This window comes from Arachis ipaensis, chromosome B04 (genome assembly GCF_000816755.2).
Source record: "Arachis ipaensis cultivar K30076 chromosome B04, Araip1.1, whole genome shotgun sequence".
Classification (NCBI taxonomy): domain Eukaryota; kingdom Viridiplantae; phylum Streptophyta; class Magnoliopsida; order Fabales; family Fabaceae; genus Arachis; species Arachis ipaensis.
The window spans coordinates 12203474-12224242 of record NC_029788.2 but is presented as its reverse complement, the minus strand read 5'-3'; the positions used below and the strand labels follow the sequence as shown (position 1 = coordinate 12224242).

At 33.6% G+C, this 20769-nt stretch overlaps 2 protein-coding genes and 1 long non-coding RNA gene across 17 annotated transcripts in view; 2 read left to right on the top strand and 1 right to left on the bottom strand.

The window, feature by feature from the left end:
* LOC107638908 (stilbene synthase 1) overlaps positions 1–20769 on the bottom strand; it is an 87598-nt gene that overhangs the window by 62845 nt on the left and 3984 nt on the right. The window lies entirely within an intron of this gene.
* On the top strand, positions 1638–5117 carry LOC107638911. The gene is made up of 3 exons (XR_001619892.2): positions 1638–1930; positions 2057–2168; positions 4894–5117. It is a non-coding gene; the product is annotated as an uncharacterized LOC107638911 (long non-coding RNA).
* Positions 8947–13914, top strand: LOC110270910. 14 transcript variants are annotated; one of them, XR_002360683.1, is made up of 9 exons: positions 8947–9538; positions 9653–9719; positions 10260–10506; positions 10922–11042; positions 11278–11311; positions 11376–11581; positions 12113–12256; positions 12502–12907; positions 13307–13914. XR_002360683.1 is itself a non-coding variant. In XM_021120772.1 (6 exons), exons 4-6 carry the CDS (start codon positions 12575–12577, stop codon positions 13755–13757), a joined length of 708 nt encoding a protein of 235 aa, XP_020976431.1. In that variant the 5' UTR covers positions 11049–11311; positions 11436–11581; positions 12113–12256; positions 12502–12574; the 3' UTR covers positions 13758–13914. The 14 variants fall into 14 exon arrangements, 3 of the variants coding, with proteins under 3 accessions (XP_020976431.1, XP_020976430.1, XP_020976429.1); XR_002360682.1 differs by having other exon boundaries at positions 8948–9538; positions 11431–11581; XR_002360686.1 differs by having other exon boundaries at positions 8948–9538; positions 11275–11311; positions 11478–11581.

The following is a 20769-nucleotide window of genomic DNA, read 5'->3' as shown; positions in this document are numbered from 1 at the left end:
TATAACAATTTTGCACTAATATTCCCAATGCAATTGACGGACCAATACATGGATCCCCTGACTTAATTTATTTTTGGCAAATCAGAACCCAAAACAGAACTTATAATCCTAAAAATAAGAAACAATATAGATTCAGAAGAAAAAATTCCCAATTAAAAATCCTAAAATCAAAACCCAAAACCCGCCAAATTTCACAGAACCAACTGAAAATTGATACATACTTTCTCTGTCTTCACTAGACATTGTTGTTCACCATCATCATCATTAGGCGCTTACCTCGCTCATTAGGGATTGATGCTTCGCCTCATCGAAAACCTTGACTCTTCAATAGATTCATCGGAGCAGCGGATCAACCTTCAAAAGGTGGTTTACATGCTTACTCGTTAAAATAGGAGGGGTCGCAAGAGAGCAGAGTGTGCACACACTTTTTTCGACACTGAACAGGGAGGGGGAGTTAGAGAATGAGCGAGAAGAGAGAATGGAGAATGAGATAGAGAATGCTTACCTGGTGAGCGCGGTGATGATCAGTGACGGTGAAGAAGAGATGATGAGACGAAGGTGAAAACGAAAGAAAACGGCAAAAGAACACTCTCTTAGCTTTCTGCGAAGGAGAAGGGCTTGGGTGTGAAAAGAAAATAAAATTCATTGTTATTATAGCGCGCTTATATTATGAAATGTTTATGAAGCGTACCCAAAACATAACAATTACACTACTCTTGAAAAGCGTCTTTTTTGGTAAAAAAAAAAAGTATATTCATAGACATTAAATTAAGGCTACGATTTATAAGTGATCTTTTTAATATTTAAGGAGACACTTTTTAAGTGATGTGATAACTGTTTTTTCTATTCTTCTAAAAAAAGACCACAGAGAATAAATCGTAGCCTATCTACTCTTAATATATAAAAGTAGATACAGAAGTTTACCCACATTACTTTTAAGACATGTTTCTCCTCCTACTAATGCCATGTCAGCAACATCGCTTACTTGGCAAAATTTTAGAATCAACAACTCAATTTTTGCCAAATCACTTATTATTTCCAAATCAGCAAAAAAAATAAACTATACAAAAAAAATAACTCATTAAATGTAACAAACTATACAATAACTTTATCGGAGCCACTCAGATAAAGACGCTTAAAACGTCTTTTTTTAAAGATGTTTTTCAGTAATTAAAATTTAACATATATAATCAATTGAATTATATTATTTTTGTCAAAATTAGGCTAAACAAATTGATTTAGCCAGAAAAATGGTGAATCAAATCTTGAACTGATCTAAATTAATATTATCTTTTTATAAAAAATGACTACAATATCCTTATTATAGAGAATGATTAAAATACTCTTATTTTATATATATATATATATTAATTTTTAAAATTCTAAATCCTAACCTACGATAGAAAAATAAAGGACTAATATTTAGGATTCTCAAAATTAATATGTATAATAGAAGTATTTTAGTCATTTTTTATGTCCATAATCCAAGTGGAATCATCACAGACAAGATTCATATAATTTTCATCATATGTGATAAGAACATCTTCATAAACAATAACAGCAGTTTCTTTATCACTATCTTTACCTTTGTCTTTGCTTCTTCCCCTTAATTCACTACAAAAAAAAGAGTTTAAAATGGCATTGACATTACGGCGGTTTTAAAGAACCGCCGTAATACCCGGTTATTATGGCATTTTTGGTTGCTGCCATAATTAACTTTGTGTTTGCTGGCGGTTCTGGGTGATTATGGCGGTTTTGAACCGCCGTTTTCACACATATATAAAACAAAAGAATTGCAACCCTAGCCTTAAACGAAACACAGTATAACGGTGCTCTCGATCTTTCTTCTCTCTCCATTCGCTCTCGATCTCTGACAACGCCGTTCTTCCCTCTCGGCTTCTCCTCTCTCCACCGGTTACGATTTCTCTAGGTACTTCTCCCTCTCCGCCAGTTACTAATTTGTTTCTCTGCAGCTCCCTCTCAAGTTCTCTAGGTACCTCTCCCTCTCCGCCAGTTACTGATTTCTTCGTTTTTGGGAGTTTTTGTTTCTCTGCAGCTCCGCGATCGGAGCTTGTGTTGAAGTATTCCATTGACGTTGGTGTGGGGGTGATTGACGCCGATTGGGTCTTGTGTTCAACTAGTCGACGATATCAGATCTTGGATTGACGGTAACTTCACTTTCTCTTTCCATATGTATTTACTTCGATGCATGTGTCAATGGTTCAATTGCTGCCACTCTTATTATTGTTTTGGATTTTGCTAGTTAATTCATCCTTCTATTTCTTAATATAGTGAATTGATGAATGAGTTCAGACTGAATAAGCTTAGTGAAGTAGGGCTCTGTTCTGTGATTCTGTTCATAATATCTATCACTTTAGTTAATTATTTCCTGAGATTATCCTGAATAAGCTTAGTGAAGTAGGGCTCTGCGTTCTTATTGCTTGAGATTATCCTGAAAAAATAGATCATTAACTCTTCTTCTTGAATGATGTTGGGGCTGGAGTTTTTCTTTATTTGGTTTTTGGTTTCCTCTGCTCCTATACTTTGTTCCTGGCATTCTGCTTGGGGAATTTATGAGCAACTTATTGGTCAGGGTTATGATATTTGGTAAATATGCTTCTTAAGTTTTTTTCCTTATTTTCCTGATGATGGATAGTTTATGTGCTAAGTTTATTCCTGGTTGATTTAAGTGGTTCTTACTTCGTGTGCCTGGTTATTGCCATGTTCTTTTGTTTCATTGTGATTTCTCTTGGGATATTGTGGAGTATTGTGCAGATTTCTCATTGTTGTGTTGGTTTTAAACTTCAACTCCTTTATGATTTGGGTCAATTTGCTGGGTTAGATTCTTTGGATTAATCATGTGTTACCATTGTGATTTTTAATTGGGTTATGGCCAAAATTGATGAAATTGTAATTTCTGATGGTCATTTCCTGCTCCTTGATTGTGCCTGTCATATTGTTTCTGGACTTTCCTTGCCTCTAAATGTTAGTAGAGCTGTTTAAATATATGCTGGAACATCAATGTCATCCTAATTTGTTGCTGCATATACTGATGGATTGCTGTGTTGCTGGAACTTATTTGTTTATTTGTGTCAATGTCCAAATTAGATTTTTCATGTACCTGCCAGTAGTATAATTGCAGCTTCAATTTTATGTTTTAAGCTGTGTAGCCCACCTAGGTCCCATCATGCTGTGGATTACTAATTTTTAGTATTATAGTTCAACCAGTTCTTGATTTGGATTTGTTTATGTAACATTTAACTTTTTTGAACCGGCTGATTTGTTACAAGTTGGATTCTTTTTATCCTCTTAGTTCTATTGAAAATGTGAATTTTTTCTATCTGCTCCACACTGCTGTGTCTTCAATTTCAATCAGGTATGGTTTGTGTTGCAGAAGGTTATGGTTGAAGAGCCTCCAAGACATGATCATTCATTAGTTGAGACTTGAGTGCTAAAACAAGAAAGAAACAATTAGGCTTTGATTTTTTCATTTTTTCCCCTCTTTCAGTGTCATCTTCTCTCACTGAACTCTTGTAGCTTACTCTGAGTCAAATTATTTTCGGATTGCTCAGATTAATCAGAAGAGTATGTCTGAATTCAAATTCCAGACAATATATTCATTTTCAGTAGTCAATGTGCAAAATATAAAGTAGTGAAACTGAGTATCATGCTACAACTGACTAAACTGTTAAGTACTTCAATTTTTTGTCTCTTGAAATTTTTTTGGTAGAGAAATTCAGTTTTAAAATTTGGGAATTATACTTTTTTTACAAAATTTTTTCTATTAAATTGTATAGGAGCTCATTGATTTAAACATTGAATAATGGAGCTTGTTAACTGGTAATTTCAACTATAAGATGAAAGATCACCTTATTACCAAGTTATAATTTTTGTATGGATTTTTATACTCACAAAAGAGCCTCTTATCCTCATCTCTTCAGGTTTTGCTTTTGCTTTTAGATTTGAAATTTCCTTATATGATCGTTCTCCACTTTGCAGTTTGCTGAACTGATACAGCCTATTGAGGAAAGGATACACAATGTTAAAACTTTCATAAAGGTACAAAGGCAATGTTTTCCTTATGTTCTTACACATAATCTCTTCAGGCTTTGCTTTTGCTTTTAGGTTTGAAGTTTCCTTATATGATCCTTCTCTACTTTGCAGTTTGCTGAACTGATACAGCCTATTGAGGAAAGGATACACAATGTTAAAACTTTCATAAAGGTACAAAGGCAATGTTTTCCTTATGTTCTTACACATAATTTATCAAAAATAATCTCCTCTTTTTCATGTACTTTTCTTACACAAATAAACAAATAAGTTACTAGGTACATGAAAAATCTAATCTGTGTTGCAGTTTTTAAGCTTATTAACTAGTCAAAATTTGACATTGATTATAGTTGTTGCTGTTGCACTCAATTGCAAACTGATTTTAATAACTCACTACAACTTGAATGCTTTCAAATGACATATTGTAAAAAGAAAAAAAGAAAAATGAAATAACTAACTTATTTTAATAACTAGTCAATTTTAAAGTGCATTCTATTTATTTTGCCCTCTGTTTTATGACTTTTTTTCTACCTTTAGTTATTAGCTTATTACTCTCTATCTCTATTTTGTTTAAGAATTTCTAGCTTTATCTTTTCTTTACCCTCTTCTTTTTAAAGAAAAAAAAATCTTTTCTTTTGTTCTTTATTCGCCGCTTGTTAGTAGTGGTGAGCGAATCTTCAATCTTCAATCTATTTCTTTTGTCTTTTCATTTATATATGGTGTATTATTTTGATATTTTTTAATATAAATTGGAATTTATGTAGCATACGTTCATGCTATATTTTATTCAATAATAAAAAAGGTATTTTATTCATTTGAATTCTTAATTTAAATTGGAAGCAGGTTGTGAGTTAGAGTTTTAGAGACAAATGAAGTGCTTGAAGAGTTCCCCTCCTTCTTGGCTCTTATATCATTGCAGCTGAAAACCATAATCCAGGAAAAGGCAAGAGAGTTAATGATATTTTGTAATGTTTCAAGTACTACTAGTGTTGTAATAATTTCTTCTTCGTTGTTTCTGCTATGATGTTCTAAATATGTACTAGTCTGGTACTGAAATGATTGTTTTTTATTTTTATGTTCTCTTTTTCTTCCCCACTTTTAAATCAACACAATCATGTTATATATATATATATGGAGTTGTTGGGGGATATTAATTATTAATTATCAGATGGAACAGTGATCACATGCGAATTTTTTGTTACAGAGGTTTTTCTCTCTCTAACCATATAGTCATTGGAAATAGATATTTAATAAGCCATTTTATATATTAGAGATAATCACAACATTTTGCCTAGCAGATTAACTAAACAAAAGGAGAATTATAAATTGTTTTATATATTTACATTAACTTAATTATTTGATCAATTGTTTAATTTTTCAGTTTATTTGCATTAACTGAATAGAATAAATGGATTGCATTGCATGAAGAAAAGTTAGTCACATAAAGTATGGGCCATGTAATTATGATAAGATAAAGACCAAATCTAGCGGCAATGACAATATTCATATTTAAAATGCTTGAAACGGCTTTAATTTGCTTTAAATTATTTCACCAACTTAGCTACAGGGTCTATTCTTTTAATCTTGATGCACATTTTAGATTATATTTATTAATTATTGATTTAATATATTATGCAGATATGCCAAAGCAAAAGAGGTACAAGAATTTACTTAAAGCAGCAGCAGCTGCAAATTCTTCACAAGACAAGTCGGCAGCTTCAAATGCATCACAAGTCAAGTCCGCAGCAGCTGCAAATTCCTCTCGAGACACATTGGCAGCTACAAATTTCTCCCGAGACAAGTCGGCAGCAGCTGCAAACTCCTCTCGAGACAAGTCGGCAGCAGCTGCAAATTCCTCCCGAGATAAGTTGGCAGCTTCAAATTCCTCCCGGGACAAGTCGGCAGCTTCAAATTCTTCCCGGAATAAGTCGGCAGCAGCTGCAAGTTCCTCCCGAGACAAGTCCGCAGCAGCTGTAAGTTCCTCCCGAGACAAGTCGGCAGCTTCAAATTCTTCTGAGCCATCATCAGTTGCTCCAACTATATCTGAGCATCCATCCGAACCTAAACGTAAATGTGGACGTGAATCTAAACATTATTGGATTGTTGATGCCATAGGTATGTATAGATGTTCTATTAGTATTTTTAGATGTATGGATGTTATATATGAATTAGTTTGAAAGGATTGAAAATAGAAATTGAATTCTGTGATACCCTTAGCTAGTTATTGGCAGGCTGGTTCCTTGAAATTATTAGAAGCAGTTTATATTATATATGATGAAGAAAAGAAGGTTGCTGTCCACTTTATATATGTTGCCTTATCTACTTATGTTGCTGTCCAACATACAACGTGAATTTTATTTATTTTATTCTTTAGTCGCTCATTTACTCATTTATATATACTCATTTGTCTATTTTAGATGAATACGAAGATAGTACACGCCTTCATTTATTAGCAAAGGATGTGCATAATTTGCGAGAAGGTTTGCGCATAGTTGTCAATTTTGATAAACATCATGCAGCAAAAGGAAGAAAAATGTTATTGAAAAATGTTACTTTGATACTTTGTTTTTGGATTATGACATTTCAATTATGACTTGGATTATGATTTTTGGATTATGTATGAATTAAAAATCATCTTATGATGTTTGATTTATGATTATGCCTTCTGGTTATTACGAGATTTTTAAGTAAGTTTCGAAAATATCACTTTAAATTGGTAGTTTCAATCTTATTTTAAAAAGCATAAAATTGTCATCATAATTAGGTACAAACGGCGGTTAGAAACCCCCATTTTAAAGGAAAACGATGCCATTATACGCTAGTAGAAATGGCGGTTAAAAACTACCATTTTAAACACAAAAGATGCCATTATAACCTGGTAAAAATGGCGGTTATAATGGTAAAAACGGCGGTTTCCAACCGCCATTTTAAACAGAAGTGATGTCACAACATCCTGGTAAAAACGGCGGTTACAGCCGCCATTTTAAACAGTATAAAAAACCGCCATTTTATCCGAAAATAATGGCGGTTACAAACCGCCATTTTAACCCTCTAAAAACCGCCGTATTATCCACAGGTTATTACGGCGGTTTTCTGAAAACCGCCGTAATAACCAGAATGGCACCCAGAATAATGGCGTTTCTTGGAGGCGCCAGTTTTGGCCATAATGGCGGTTCTAACCGCCATAATTCCCCAAAATAACCGCCGTTTTAACCCTGTTTTTTTGTAGTGTATTCCTTCAAATAACATCAAATTTAGCACAACAAATTTATTTCCAAACTACATAACATCTCAAACTTACTTAATAAAGTATTGTTCCTTGGACAATATTACCAAACAAACAGACAATTGGTTTATCAAAATTTGCGTGATTCGTCTGTAAAAAACATTAACAACCACAAACGAAGAGGAACCTCTTTGCTTAGAAATGATTATATTAGATGAAAATGAGACAACTACATTTATGGCACATGTAATCAAACACCACAATATCCAATAATAAGGTAACCTTGTATACTTTTCATAATCTCATCTATCAAATTATTAGTTACCAACCCAATACTTATTTCATATCAAAGTGCTACAACAATTTTTGTACTATTTGATGGCGAAGAAAAAAAAGTGTTGGGCACAACTGCTTCAAATCTAATGACACTCCAGAAAAATAATGACATTGAAACAACATCCCAATTGAAAAACTTGTGCAACCTTACACTTATATTTGAAGTCAAAGTAAATGATTTTAATCTCAAAAAAGATTTTCAACAATACACTGAACCTCAACACCCATTACAACAAATAAAACAGGTAATACTCCAGAAAAAATTCACTTATTCAAGACATCATTTTTATTTCTAATTTAAATTATTCATTGATTATAGGAACCAACTTCGCCAACACTAATATCATCAGACGAAGATCACATACCCATCAAGAGATTAAGGAGAAAGAAAATCATAGAAATTCAAGACACATCTTTGGAAGAAGAACATAAATGCAAAGATGGAACAAATAACACAATAGAAAGTGCATACAATTCAACAATTCATAAAGAATATGCCTTCACAAGAATCTACGACAGAAAGAAGAAAGCAACAACTCTAACAACAACCAATAAAAAAAAAGAGGACGAGCACTACATAAGAAGACTAAGTCCATCAACAAAAGCAAATGCAAAAATCAAACCACCAAATAAAAATATTAATTTGTACAATTCTAACATCCAAATCTTTTGTACTACAAATTATTTTAAATAAAACACCTTTCAAATTTAACTTTAGTTTACACATATTTAATTTAATTCTATAAAACATAGCAATTTCTAATATTTATTATATACTATCATTAATTTACTGTCCCGCGCAACGCGTGGGTCTTATTCTAGTTCTATGAATAGGCTACTCTTTTTAAATGTAGCTTAAAAGAGTGTTGTTGAATGAGTGATTTTCTTGTAATGAAATAATAATACTAATAGTATAAAATATATATTTATTATTACTTTGCAGAAGAGCAGTGGACCTGAACAACCATTAGAGGATGAAGGTGAAAGCAAGGGTTGCTACCACTACAAGAAAAACACCCATTCAGCTACACTTTTTTTAAGCTACATTTGAAAAGCGTAGCCTATTCGCATGGTGCCCTTTTATAAGAGAAAAGGAAACACTATTGAGGCATCACTTCAAAAGCGTCTCCTTAGATATTTTAAATATCACTTATAAAGTGTAGCCAAATCTAAAAAGCTACGGGTACACTTTTTAAACCAAAGGGAGTGCTTTTAAAATGTAACTCATTTATTAAGTTTTGGGTGCGCTTCAGAAGTGTCTCCCAATATTAAAATACCAAATAAACACTTAGTGAAATTTTGTTTGCCCTCAATCGATCACCCTCAGTCCCTTATCCCCACTCAACACACACCATCATCCTCACTCAACAGACACACGAAAGAGTGAAGAAATCAGAAAGCTAAGGGGGAGAACGGGAAGAAGAAGAGATGAGAGGGAAGGAAGGAGAGAACGACGGCGGCTAACTGGCTAGGGCTCTGCCGTCGTCGTCGTCGAATGCCAGTGAGAGAGAGAGAGCTCGAGGAAGAGAGAAAACGCAATGGAGGAAAGAAGAAAAGGGTGCTCTATCGCCGCTGAAGCTCAACCGCCGCTGCTAGTGCTTGTTGTCGTCGCCGTTCTGCCACCGCCAGGCTGATGTACCGCTGTCGAGGATCTTGAAGGGATGTCTCGCCGCCGTTGTGCTCTGTCGCCGCGCTATCGTCGACTGGAGCTCGCTGCTGAGCTGCTGCACCATCTCCAAGCCGTTGCGTCACCGCTCATCTCTTCTTCACCGTCGCCGCTCATCACCGTTGTTGATGAACATGCATGGTTCAACTTGAATACCCCTTTTTTTTCCTAATTCTCGCTAAACCCCGTTACCCAGTTTTCGTATGCACCTGCTACCCTCTACGGTGTTGGAGTTCCTTCAAGCTGAGCTCGAGCTTCAGGTAGCGGCTTTGCTTTCCATTCTTAGTGGAATTTGCTTTTTATTTGTTTATTTGTTTATTTTTTCGAATTGTTACTGATTCTACTTTGCGTGGTGATGTTATTTTGGAATAAAGAGGGAAGAGAAGAATTGTTTGTAGTGTTACCGAGCCACATTCAGATCCTGAGGGTGACAATGAGGAGGTACTTTCAGTTTTCTTTGGTACTATATCTGTTGAAGAATTTGTGAGTTGGTTAATTTGTTGTAATTGTCAGGTTAGTTAGAAATCAGAAGTTAGTTTGTTTGTTTCAATTTTTGACAATTTGCTGCACTATATCTATTAGACTAGCATCTGTTATAACAGTTATTTTAGTTTCAAAAGTTAGTGTCGATTAGTTTCAAAATCTTATCATTATAGAACTTGACAGGAAGGAATTTGATTCAAGAGCTGTAATCTTGCATGTTTCTAAATTCTAAGTGGTCGGTTCAGTCCCCTATTGCAGCTCAATTGTGTTTCCTGAATTTTGATATCAATTAAAAAGCAAAATAGAAGATTTGCTAATGACTTTCAATATGATGCTACAATTTACATTTTACAAAACACCATATATGAATGAGTTGCTGATCCTTTTCTATGTTCTCAGAAGTTATATTATTTTAAACACCAACTACCAATGCACATTCAGCTGATTTACTCGGATCAGTGTCACATTGGAACTAACCTTCTTTCTTTGTTTTTTCAGTCTAACTCAACTGTGTCATCATTTGGATTATGAAACAGATCTTGTGGATGTGAAGTGTTGGAGTTGGCACAATGAGGTTGTTGGAGTTTGGGTGCCTGGTTGCAGTTCTATGTGGTCTTCTTGTGTCTGTGAAAACTGAGATTTACATCGTAACTATTGAAGGTGAACCTGTTACTAGTTATGGAGGTGGAATTGATGGTTTTAAAGCTACTGTTGTTGAATCTGATGAGAAGATTAATACCAATAGGTAGGTAATTGCAATTACATTTTCCTATGAATTTTCCATTTTTTTTTCCAATGACATGTAAATATGATTTGAGGAGGCTAGTTAATATGATGAATTCTCTTTTGATGAAATTAACCTTCCAAATCTAGTTAATATGATGAATTCCTTGAACATAGTGGTTGCTTTCAATTTCTAGCTTCAAGCTATATTCCTCTCTGATGCTTTTTTTGGTTATGTTTTCTTTGCTTTGGGTGTTTTACATGGAAATTTGATTACCAATTTAAATTCTCCTTAATCACATAAACCCGGAATTCATCTGAAAACTAAAGAATTAAGCTGTGTTTTTCTGTAGGCAAACAAGATTTAATCTGTTATTTATCTGATTAATTATTATTTTTATTTTTATGTTGGTTATGGTGTACAAATATAAAATCAGGACATGGATTTGTTGTTGGAGATGAAGGGTACAGGCAGGACTGTGACATTCAGAAAGTTAAGCTTTCAAGGGAGGCATTGACACAGCTCTCCAAGTTAGTTGAGTCCAGAGTTAGTACAGGGTGAGTATCTTTTTTTGTGTGCAGCTTATGAGAATTTCTTTCATCTTAATTGATGTTGGAACCTGGAAGTGCTCATTCAGTTGTGTAGGTGATGATGATATTTGGATTGATAACATCAGATAAATGTGTGAAGCTCTAAACAATTGAGTGAATTTATAACTAATACCTTATGAACTATGTTCTGTTTCCTCTGGTTGAGATTATTTACTGAATTTTGATTCTATCATTTTAGCAGATCCAGAACTTGAAACATCAGTTCTTTCAGTTTGGTAAGTTTTATAACATAGCATAACTTTTCTTGTTAGAAATCTAAGTCAGATTTTTCTTGTGCAGTCTCGATACGATCTTAACACTATTCTATTCCTTTTGGAATTGGGGCTGCTGCCAGGTTAGATTAAACACTATCTACCATAAATCTTCTGTTTGCATATCTAGAGGCTGTGGATGGCAGCACTTTGGGCCTTTCATAAATCTAGGAGCATTCTACCGATGTGGGATTTCACTTGCTGCAACATTGGAATTTTGGGTCAAATTAAGAGGTAGAGAACTTTGGATTGGTATGACCATCTTTTCTAAGTTCAAACAGCATCCTCCCCCTCTCCCTGTAACTCATATTTGTCAATTTGCACCAGGTTCCATTTTTTCTGATCTTGTAGCTGATGAAGTCTCTAGGTTAATTTTAATTTTGTTGTTTGGATTTTGTTTGAATTTAATTAGACTTGAATTTTTAGGTTTAACTTAGTTTGAATTAGGATTTCAAATTAGAATTAGCTTTAGTTAGTGAACTTTGAACATGTTATTCTAGTTCTTGAGTGTTGTATTATTGATGGTTTGGATAATAATTCTTGACTTATTTTATGTGAAAGATGATTAGATTCTTTATTCCATTGGGTGATGTATGTAAAAGCAATGTCGGCATTTTGAATTTCGAAGAAGCAAATTTAGAGAAAAAGAAAACATGTGGATATGTATCTTTACTTTTGGGGCTGTGAACTGATTTTCATGCATTAATTAAAAAGATGGTTTGATGCTTTATCTTTTTGTTAATAAGATTCATATTCATTTTGCAGCTTCTATTTACACCAATCCTGAATGGAAAAGCACTTTTGTATTCAGTGGTATCAACTCTTGAGGTGAGAATAGGAATCGCCTTTGGAAGCGGTGGAAGCCAGTCACTTCCCGCCACTGAATGGCCCAGTGTTTCTTCTTGTCTGGTGTGTTTCTACTACGCTTGATTTAATATAATTGTTCCAAGAAAAATAATAAAATTCGAGTTGTGCTGTTTTTCGTAAAAGACTTCTATTTGCGGTACTGTTGCAGAAAGAATATGAGCTTCGATTTTGATGCAACTCTTAGAAATTGTAATGCATTATGGATTATGAAGCTGATTCTATGTAAATGGATATCATCTTGAAGCCTTTCATGTAATCATGCTTATTTTGAATTTAAATTTTTGTAGGAAAAGCTTTTTACTGACACTTTGGTTAAGACCATGGTGGAAGAAGCTTTTTACTTTGCTTGCTAGTTATTTGATGAAGAAGGTTGTTGGTGGCAGTATATATATTAGAGTGATTTTGGCTAGTAAACTTTCAAGGAGTTGCTTCAAGGGGGTGGGGGGATCTAGGAGGCCTCAAAATGGTACAACCAATTTCTCGGTGGACAATTTTGATGACAAGGACCTACAAACATTTGTCGAGGTAGAAGTTGGGGACTTAATCAGGAGAACAGATGTCAGACTTGGATCAACCCCTCGATGGAATGCACCATTTAATATGGTTTTACATGTTGGAAACCTTCATTTCAATCTTTATGAGCCTCATCCCAACAATATCAAGTGTGACTACCTAGCAAGTTATGAAAACAAGGTACCAAAATAATTACCATGTCAGGTCAAATAGTAGTTACGTTCTTTAGTCTTTATTATGTTTTGGAAACTACTTCAACTTTTATACAGCAACCGAAACTTGATGCAAAAAATTCATTGATTGATTCATTGTTTCTTGTGTATTATGCTTCATTCCTTCATTGTGCAAACCAAGCTTGAAGCAGCTAAGTTGAAGTGAACTGCACTGCTGTTGCATTTGTTAAGCATACACAGATCTCTCATCTCTATTCATGGACTACAAGAGGATTCACAAACCTCAGGCTATTTAGTTCCATTTCAATTTACCTTTTGCATTGTCTTCTTCATTATGGAGTTCAAATTAGTTAGCCACCGTTGATGCCTTCCTTCTAATTTGTTAATTAAGTTGTTTGTTATGCAGACTGGAATAATTTCCCCAAGTAAACTGAGGATGAAGCTTATAGGTCACAGAAAGAAGGATGGATCCAACAGTAACTCATCCAGAACTTTTCCTTCCAGAATTGATAATGCTGAATTTGTCAACAGTTTACTACCCTCTAACAATGGCAACCCTGACGATGAAAGTCTGCATTTCATTTCTTTCTATTTCTTGTGTGTATATGATGGATGGCAATGACTTCATTAATTCCTTAATTCCAGTTACATCTCCCAGCTTAGAAGTTCCCTCGTTAAAGACTCAGTATGAACCAAAGGGAAACGGTGACACCGGCCTTACCAAGATACAACATCTTCAAAAGGCTGATGGTGGAAGTTCAAGCACTATTCACCCGGTGAGAACAATAGAAAAGGAGAATCTTGATTATGATAGTAATGCTAGCTCATCCAGCTTGATTTTTAATAGTCCCTCCTAGAAAAATGCTCTTTAGGCCAAATTTTGAGATGGATAATTGATTTAGAATATGTTTAATTTAGTGGGTATGTTTAATTTAGTGTGAGATGTATAAATATTGAAAATTATGTTCATTCTAATACTTTTGGTTCGTTATAAATATATTTTTTGTTGAAAGACATATATATATATATATATATATATATATATATATATATACAGAATATTAAAAAAAAAGAGGGACCTAAGGCTACACTTATAAATGGTAGCCATGGTATACAATGTGGCTACGCTTTACAGATGATGCAGTAGTGTTGAAAAGCGTAGCTTATTCTGGCAAAAATGGAAGCTGAAAAGCGTAGCCTTTGGTCCTAGACAGCATCACTTGAAAAGCGCACCCTATTTCCAAACGCCAAAAGCGTAGCCCTTGGTGCAGAAAAGTGTAGCCTTTGAGAATAGGCAACGGCCGAATAGGAATCAATCCAAAAAGCGTAGTCGTAGGCCAGAAAGTGTAGCCGAAGCCTAAGGCATCATTTTTTTCACTTTTGGCTACACTTTTCAAGTGTACCTGAATGGGTGTTTTTCTTGTAGTGTACTGTGAGTAAGCAATAATCGTGGGAGAGAGATGCGACAGCGAGGAGAAGATCTCCGAGGAGACCTTCACGATGGTAATTAAGGAGAAGAGCTCCGAGCGCAACGGCGAGAAGAGGACCGATCTATAGAGACCACTTCTGGTTGCGATGGCACAATGACAGAGACACAACTTCAGAGCGGCCACCGCCGAAGAAGGCAAAGACGACGACGCCAACAGCAGCCTCGAGCAGACCTGGCAACGCGAGGAGACCCTTGAAGAGGAGACGGCGGGGTTAGCGGCATTGTAACTCAGCTTGAGGTTTTTTTTAATTAAAATTATAAAAAGCGTTAAAAAACTGATCAATTCACCGGTTTATTGCCGGTTTGACCATTTTTTCACTAGTTTTTTGTCTAGTGGTTTTTTGTGTCAATCGGATAGACTAGAGAATCGGTTCCTGATTAATCTGATCAAACCGGTCAGTCTGGTTTGATTTTTAGAACACTAGTCTATAGTCATAATTTTTTATTTATAGTAACAATTTTGAATAGTGCTTTTGTAACACCCTAATACTTTTAAACTGAGTTAAGCTTTATTTGGATTATATTTAGTAGCTGATATTCAAAACCTTGCGAAATTTTTCTTTTAAAACAAATGTGAAATATTTATATAAAATAATTTATAGATAAAAAAGTTGGGATGTTACATTCTCATCCCCTTAAAAAAGAATTTTGTCCTCAAAATTCGCGTCTTCTAAGAACATACTAATCAACCTCATCTTATCCTAGTAAGTTTTATCTACCTTTTATCTACCCTTTTTTTTTCTTTTTACAGGAATATATGATAGTTCCTAACATACATAAGTTCAATCAATCCATATATTTAATCAAATCAAGTAAAGTTACAAAATAGTTCTATTCTCTATTCTCATCATGAACTAACTAAGTGCACTAAATGTGAATTAAACGTTTAAGTTTAATATGATTATATAAAATATATTCACATAATAGATAATTTCATTCTTTTTTTTATTCAAATACCAAAGAGGAAGAAAAGAAAAAAATAATCAAGGAAGCTAATGTCAAATCAAGCTAAGCAAAAACATGATAAATAGGGTTCAAAAAAGTAAAGATAATTTGTCTCATGCAAGTCAATTGCTTCACATTCTCTTCTTTCCTCTGATCAAAAAGGTAATAATAGTAACATAAAGAGCATACACATAAAAAAAATTGTGTAGGGTCACATGTATAAGAGAATTTTATAATAATAGGACATACTAAATAATCACATAGAGTTCATAAAAATGCATGTACTCTTAGCTTAAATGGCTTGCGAGATAGTAGTGATAATTATCAAAATAGAATTTATAAAAAAAACATAAGGATATGCATGTACTCTCGATTACAAAGACTTAAAGATGATAGATTTTACACATAGAAGAATTTGAATGATTAAAATGTATGAGTATAAAATAAGAAAAGAAAGAATAAAGTATAAAACAATAATCATGATAACAAAGGCATCATACAACAACATGAAAATGAGAGGATAAATAAAACACATGCTAAGCATATAAAGTGACAAAAACATAATTTCCTAACCCTTTTTTTTAACGTCTCATGTGTATTTGGATATATCTTTAACTATGAGCGGGGTGTTCCTAGATGATCTATGTTTTGACATTAACACATACACATTTTGATCATAAAATTACGGCAATAAGTCTCAAACAAAACATTCAAGAGCACAATAACTTTTACTATTAGATGATCAAATATTTCTAATCTAAATTCATCACATAGAAAAGATTTCACGATATAATACTATTTATAACTAAATGATAACAAATTAATCTTGCAAGTGTCCTATGGGATCAAATTGCTCTGATACCAAAATTGTAACACCCTAATACTTTTAAACTGAGTTAAGCTTTATTTGGATTATATTTAGTAGCTGATATTCAAAACCTTGCGAAAATTTTCTTTTAAAACAAATGTGAAATATTTATATAAAATAATTTATAGATAAAAATATTAAATAATTAGTTTTTATTAGAATAGTTACTAGTTAAAAAATATAAGTGGATTTGAAAATACTAACATGAAAAACCGGTGTGCTAAACTATGAAGGCACAACAATGACAAGCTTTACTCATACCAAATAAAAAAGAAAACATAATATTTACAATTGTAATCAGTCAAAAAGGATAAAACAAGACACATAGGAAATCCTAATTCTCTTAATTTGTTTAACTATGGCTAAAATAATCGCATATTCTTCCTTCTTAAGGTAAATGTTTAATGTTTTGTATCTACGTCCTCGATAGCTTGCTCCCACTAGTGCACCTGTCTTTTCACCTCAACTGTATTGCTTCGTACTGCATCGTTCCTGAAGATGGTACGGAGAGAGGGGTGAGAAATAAAAGTTTCTCAGTAGTTTATCTATATGGTGTCATCGTATCCATCCCCAGCCACTCCGAGTTTTAAAATAAAAACAGTGATAATGCAATGTTATTCAATTATTATTTTCAAAAGTCTTGATTAGTCGGAGTAGTGTGACTTTTAGATGCTTCTCATTTACTTATGTTATGACATGTGTAATGCATACAAAATGCCTATAGCGTTAAAACATATAAAGGTAACTCATAAACCTTGGTATGATGTTCTCATAGGCCATAAAGCAAGACAAAATAAATAATAAATAAGAGAAGAATAGTAACATTGCCATAGATAAGTCAAACAGAATAAATCTGAATAAAATAAAGATCTTAAACAATATCATACATCATACAAAAAGGAACTTTGGAAAAAAGAAGGATCTTTGAATGCAATAATAAACATAATCACAAATAAAAAAAAAAAGATAAAAGAAGAACAATCATGATCACTCTTTTCATTGCACTTTTCATTACTTTTTCTCGTAGCTTTTTTGGAAGGTATTGGGCTCAAACCGGTATAAAAGGTGGGAGTCCCATTCCCTTACCGAAGGTTCTTATCCCAAACGTTTTGGCAATCACCTTCCCTTATCGAAGGATCATATCGATATCTTGTCTTTAGGGGTCACCTTCCCTTACCGAAGGATCATTCCCTCAGTTCAATTTACAATCAAGGTTATTTAGACATACACAAGAAGAGAGTCATATCAACAAAGATATATTATTATATAAAATTGATGGGATAGTCCCCTTCCCTTACCGAAGGTTCTTATCCCAAAGGTTTGCCGATCACCTTCCCTTACCGAAGGATCATCTCGATTATCTTGTCTTTGGGGGTCACCTTCCCTTACCGAAGGATCATTCCCTCAGTTCTTTAATGCATATAAGATTGTTATTATAATACATAATGCATATGAAGGAAAGAGACATTATATCATGATGTGCAATGCTAACATATATGTTCAAAAACATTTAAGATATGACATATAAAAATTAGCACAAAACCCCTACCTCGAGTGAAGTTCCGCTAGGTATTCTGATGTAAATAGATACGGTTTGTTAGTGAAGAGAGACTTGTTTCATGGCTAGACTTTGTGTATACTATAATGTTTTGTATAGAAAAAGGGAATAGAATGAGAAAGGAAGGATCAAATAGCTCTCAGGTATGTGCAGATTATGTTATGAGGCATTTAGGTGAAATCTTCAATCTGGATCGTCACTTTTTGAGCCCTATAACTTTTTCTACGTTTGGAATTTGGAATTAGCTATTAGAGACAAATTTATAGATAATTGAATTAGCTTTAAAAAGAATCTTAAACAAAGTAAATCGGATAACCACAGCTTGAGATATTCTCGAAATATTGTTAGTATATTAGGCTGGCTGATAAGTGCGCGATTTTCTACTCTAAACTCGTAACCGATTTATCTACATAATTTAATTTGAATTTGATTTTATACTGAACTTAAGGGATAGAGCTAGTATTCTTATCTTTTTATATAACTAAATATCATTCAAATCTAATAAATGTAGAATTAATTATGACTATATTTTAAAAGGTTATTTATTGTCGGTTAGAGATTTACTACTACTAGTACTCTCATATGTTTAAATTTGAAATTCAAATCTTAAATCATTACTATTTTAATTAATTAATTAGTTATTAAATAATAATTTGATTCAAAAAGTTGGGATGTTACAGCTTTTAGAAAATAGATTTTTGTCACATAATTTAAAAAAAACGTAACAATAGATGTCAAAGATCAAGGTTTTGAATGTTCACCTTTTCTAATAGAATTATTTCAGACTTTAGATCAATTTTTGTTATGTCGTATTTAAAAATTGTGATTTAAAAATGTCTACTAAGGTTTTCAAGTTTCAATTTTTTATCTTACGATTTAGTTTTGGATTTGTGTTCCTTGAAAGTGGAAGTCTGGAAAGTACTTACTACTTTGATAATTCGGTTTTTTGAATACCAAAGAAAATGACAAGAGTTAAAGTTGTCCATGCATGATTCTCGTTAGTAAATAGCTGTAATTAGCATTAGCTATAGTGTGTTGACATAGGGCTATAGTGGAGGATAATATTTCTGCTATCATAAGTGTTAACCAATCACCGATGATTCATAAAAAAGTCACAAAATGTAATTGATTCTATGACTTGTTTACACTTATATATATAGAGTTTAAACTGATGTTGTAGCAGTTATTAGTTACAAGTGTATCAATATCTTAGTTTGTGTGATACAGGGAAACTCAAGTATACTGTGTTCCCAGTCTGAAAATGATTTTATCAATTGAATTTCTCTATTCCCCAAGAAAGCAATGCAAGAACTTCTTCAGTCGCCAGCCAAAGGATCGAACGATGATATAATTAAAGAATCCTACTTTAGATACATTATTCTGGGTTATATGTTAGTTGCAATTACTTAATTAATATTTTGGTATCATTAGGATTTTTTGTTAGAGGTTTTTCCTATAAACATTGTGATAATATATATATATAATATAACTAAAAGAGCTTATTTCTTTTCTGTTAAACGATATTTCTGTATTGTTTTAGTATTTATGTTCCCTCGTCTTTAACTTTACAAGTTTTGTAAGAGGGATAGGATTTTGATATGATATATATATATATATATATATATTTCCTGTGAGTATGGTACTTTATATTGTGAGTATGAATGTATGTTAATTAAAAATTCGGTCTAAGTTTTAAACAGGCTCATACTTTTGTATTAAATATTATAAGAGTCGTCATAATACCTGAACTATCAGAGTGGCGCAGCCGGAAGCGTGACATTTTGATAGTTAGGGTGTTACAAGACCCTTATTGAATTATTAGATAACTTTCTATTCACAAAAATTGAGTAGATCTTTGTGGGGTGGATACCTATATCCCATAACGGTAGATATTTCGAGAGTTCGCAATTAGTTTCTTGTCACAAATAATATCTACAGATACTGATTTTAGTAGATTTTTTTGCCATCCTAACAGAGAAATTATTGCTTAAAGAAATATTGATAGTTCCTTCTCGTATCGATGTAAATGGTATTTTCTTTCTATTCATTTATAAAATTGTTGGTACTAAAAATAGATTTTTTTTACCAGAAGACATTTTGACTACCAATTGTTTCGACTACAGAAGCAGAGACGATCAAGCTGAAGTCGAAGAAAGATAGTGCAAAGAATGTCAAAGTCGAAAAGCAGTTACTTGAAGACCAAGGTAAGAGAATACGTGGAATGTCAAAATTTGGGAGTCAAGATTCTTTATAGTCAAGGCAGGGTCGTGGCCTGAGAAAAAGGAGGAAGCGAGATCGTGGGCAAAATTATTCATGGTCAAGTCTATTCTCATAGTCTATAAATAGGAGAAGTTCACAAGAGTTCAGGGACTTCAATAAAAAATACTTCACCATCACACCTGTAAGACCCGGTTAATTAACAGCTAATTAACCCATAAATGAGAATTTATTCTAGAAAGCCAAAAATGTTATTTTTATGGCTAAATGTGATAGAGGAGATTGAGACGAGAATTTCGGTACCAATTTTATAGAAATCGGACCAAGATTGGACCGAACAGGCCAAACCAGTCCAACCGGACCCAAAGTGGGCCCTTGGCCCAACTAAACTAAACCAAAACCCTAGTTTTCAGCACTCTCTCTTCTCACAACACACTCAAACATGCTGAAATTGGTATGGAGGGGGGAAGAACACTCTCTCAAGTTCTCTCCCTTGGTTGATCTTCAAACCACCATAACTTTTGATCTAGAGCTCCGATTGCCGCTCCGTTTGCGGCCACGCGTTCACCGCGGAGAGCTCTACAAAACCCATACAATTAATCTTGAGCTAAGCCACGTTTTACTGTTCGAAATTCCAGCCCTTGATTTCGAGTTTCATGAGCAAAAATGTTGAGATTTTGGGTTCTTTGATGTTATAGGACCCAACTCTCTTGAAGAAGAAGGTTAATCTTGTCTCCTTGGACCTTGGGTGTGGTAAGATTCTCAACCCTAGTGTAATTTGTTGTTCTATGA

Coding starts and splice junctions, on each gene's coding strand:
- LOC110270910 (XM_021120772.1), top strand. CDS start 12,575: ATGAAGAAGGTTGTTGGTGGCAGTATATATATTAGAGTGATTTTGGCT. Junction 12,908..13,306: donor TAGCAAGTTATGAAAACAAG/GTACCAAAATAA, acceptor TTTGTTATGCAG/ACTGGAATAATTTCCCCAAG. Junction 13,470..13,545: donor TGGCAACCCTGACGATGAAA/GTCTGCATTTCA, acceptor CCTTAATTCCAG/TTACATCTCCCAGCTTAGAA.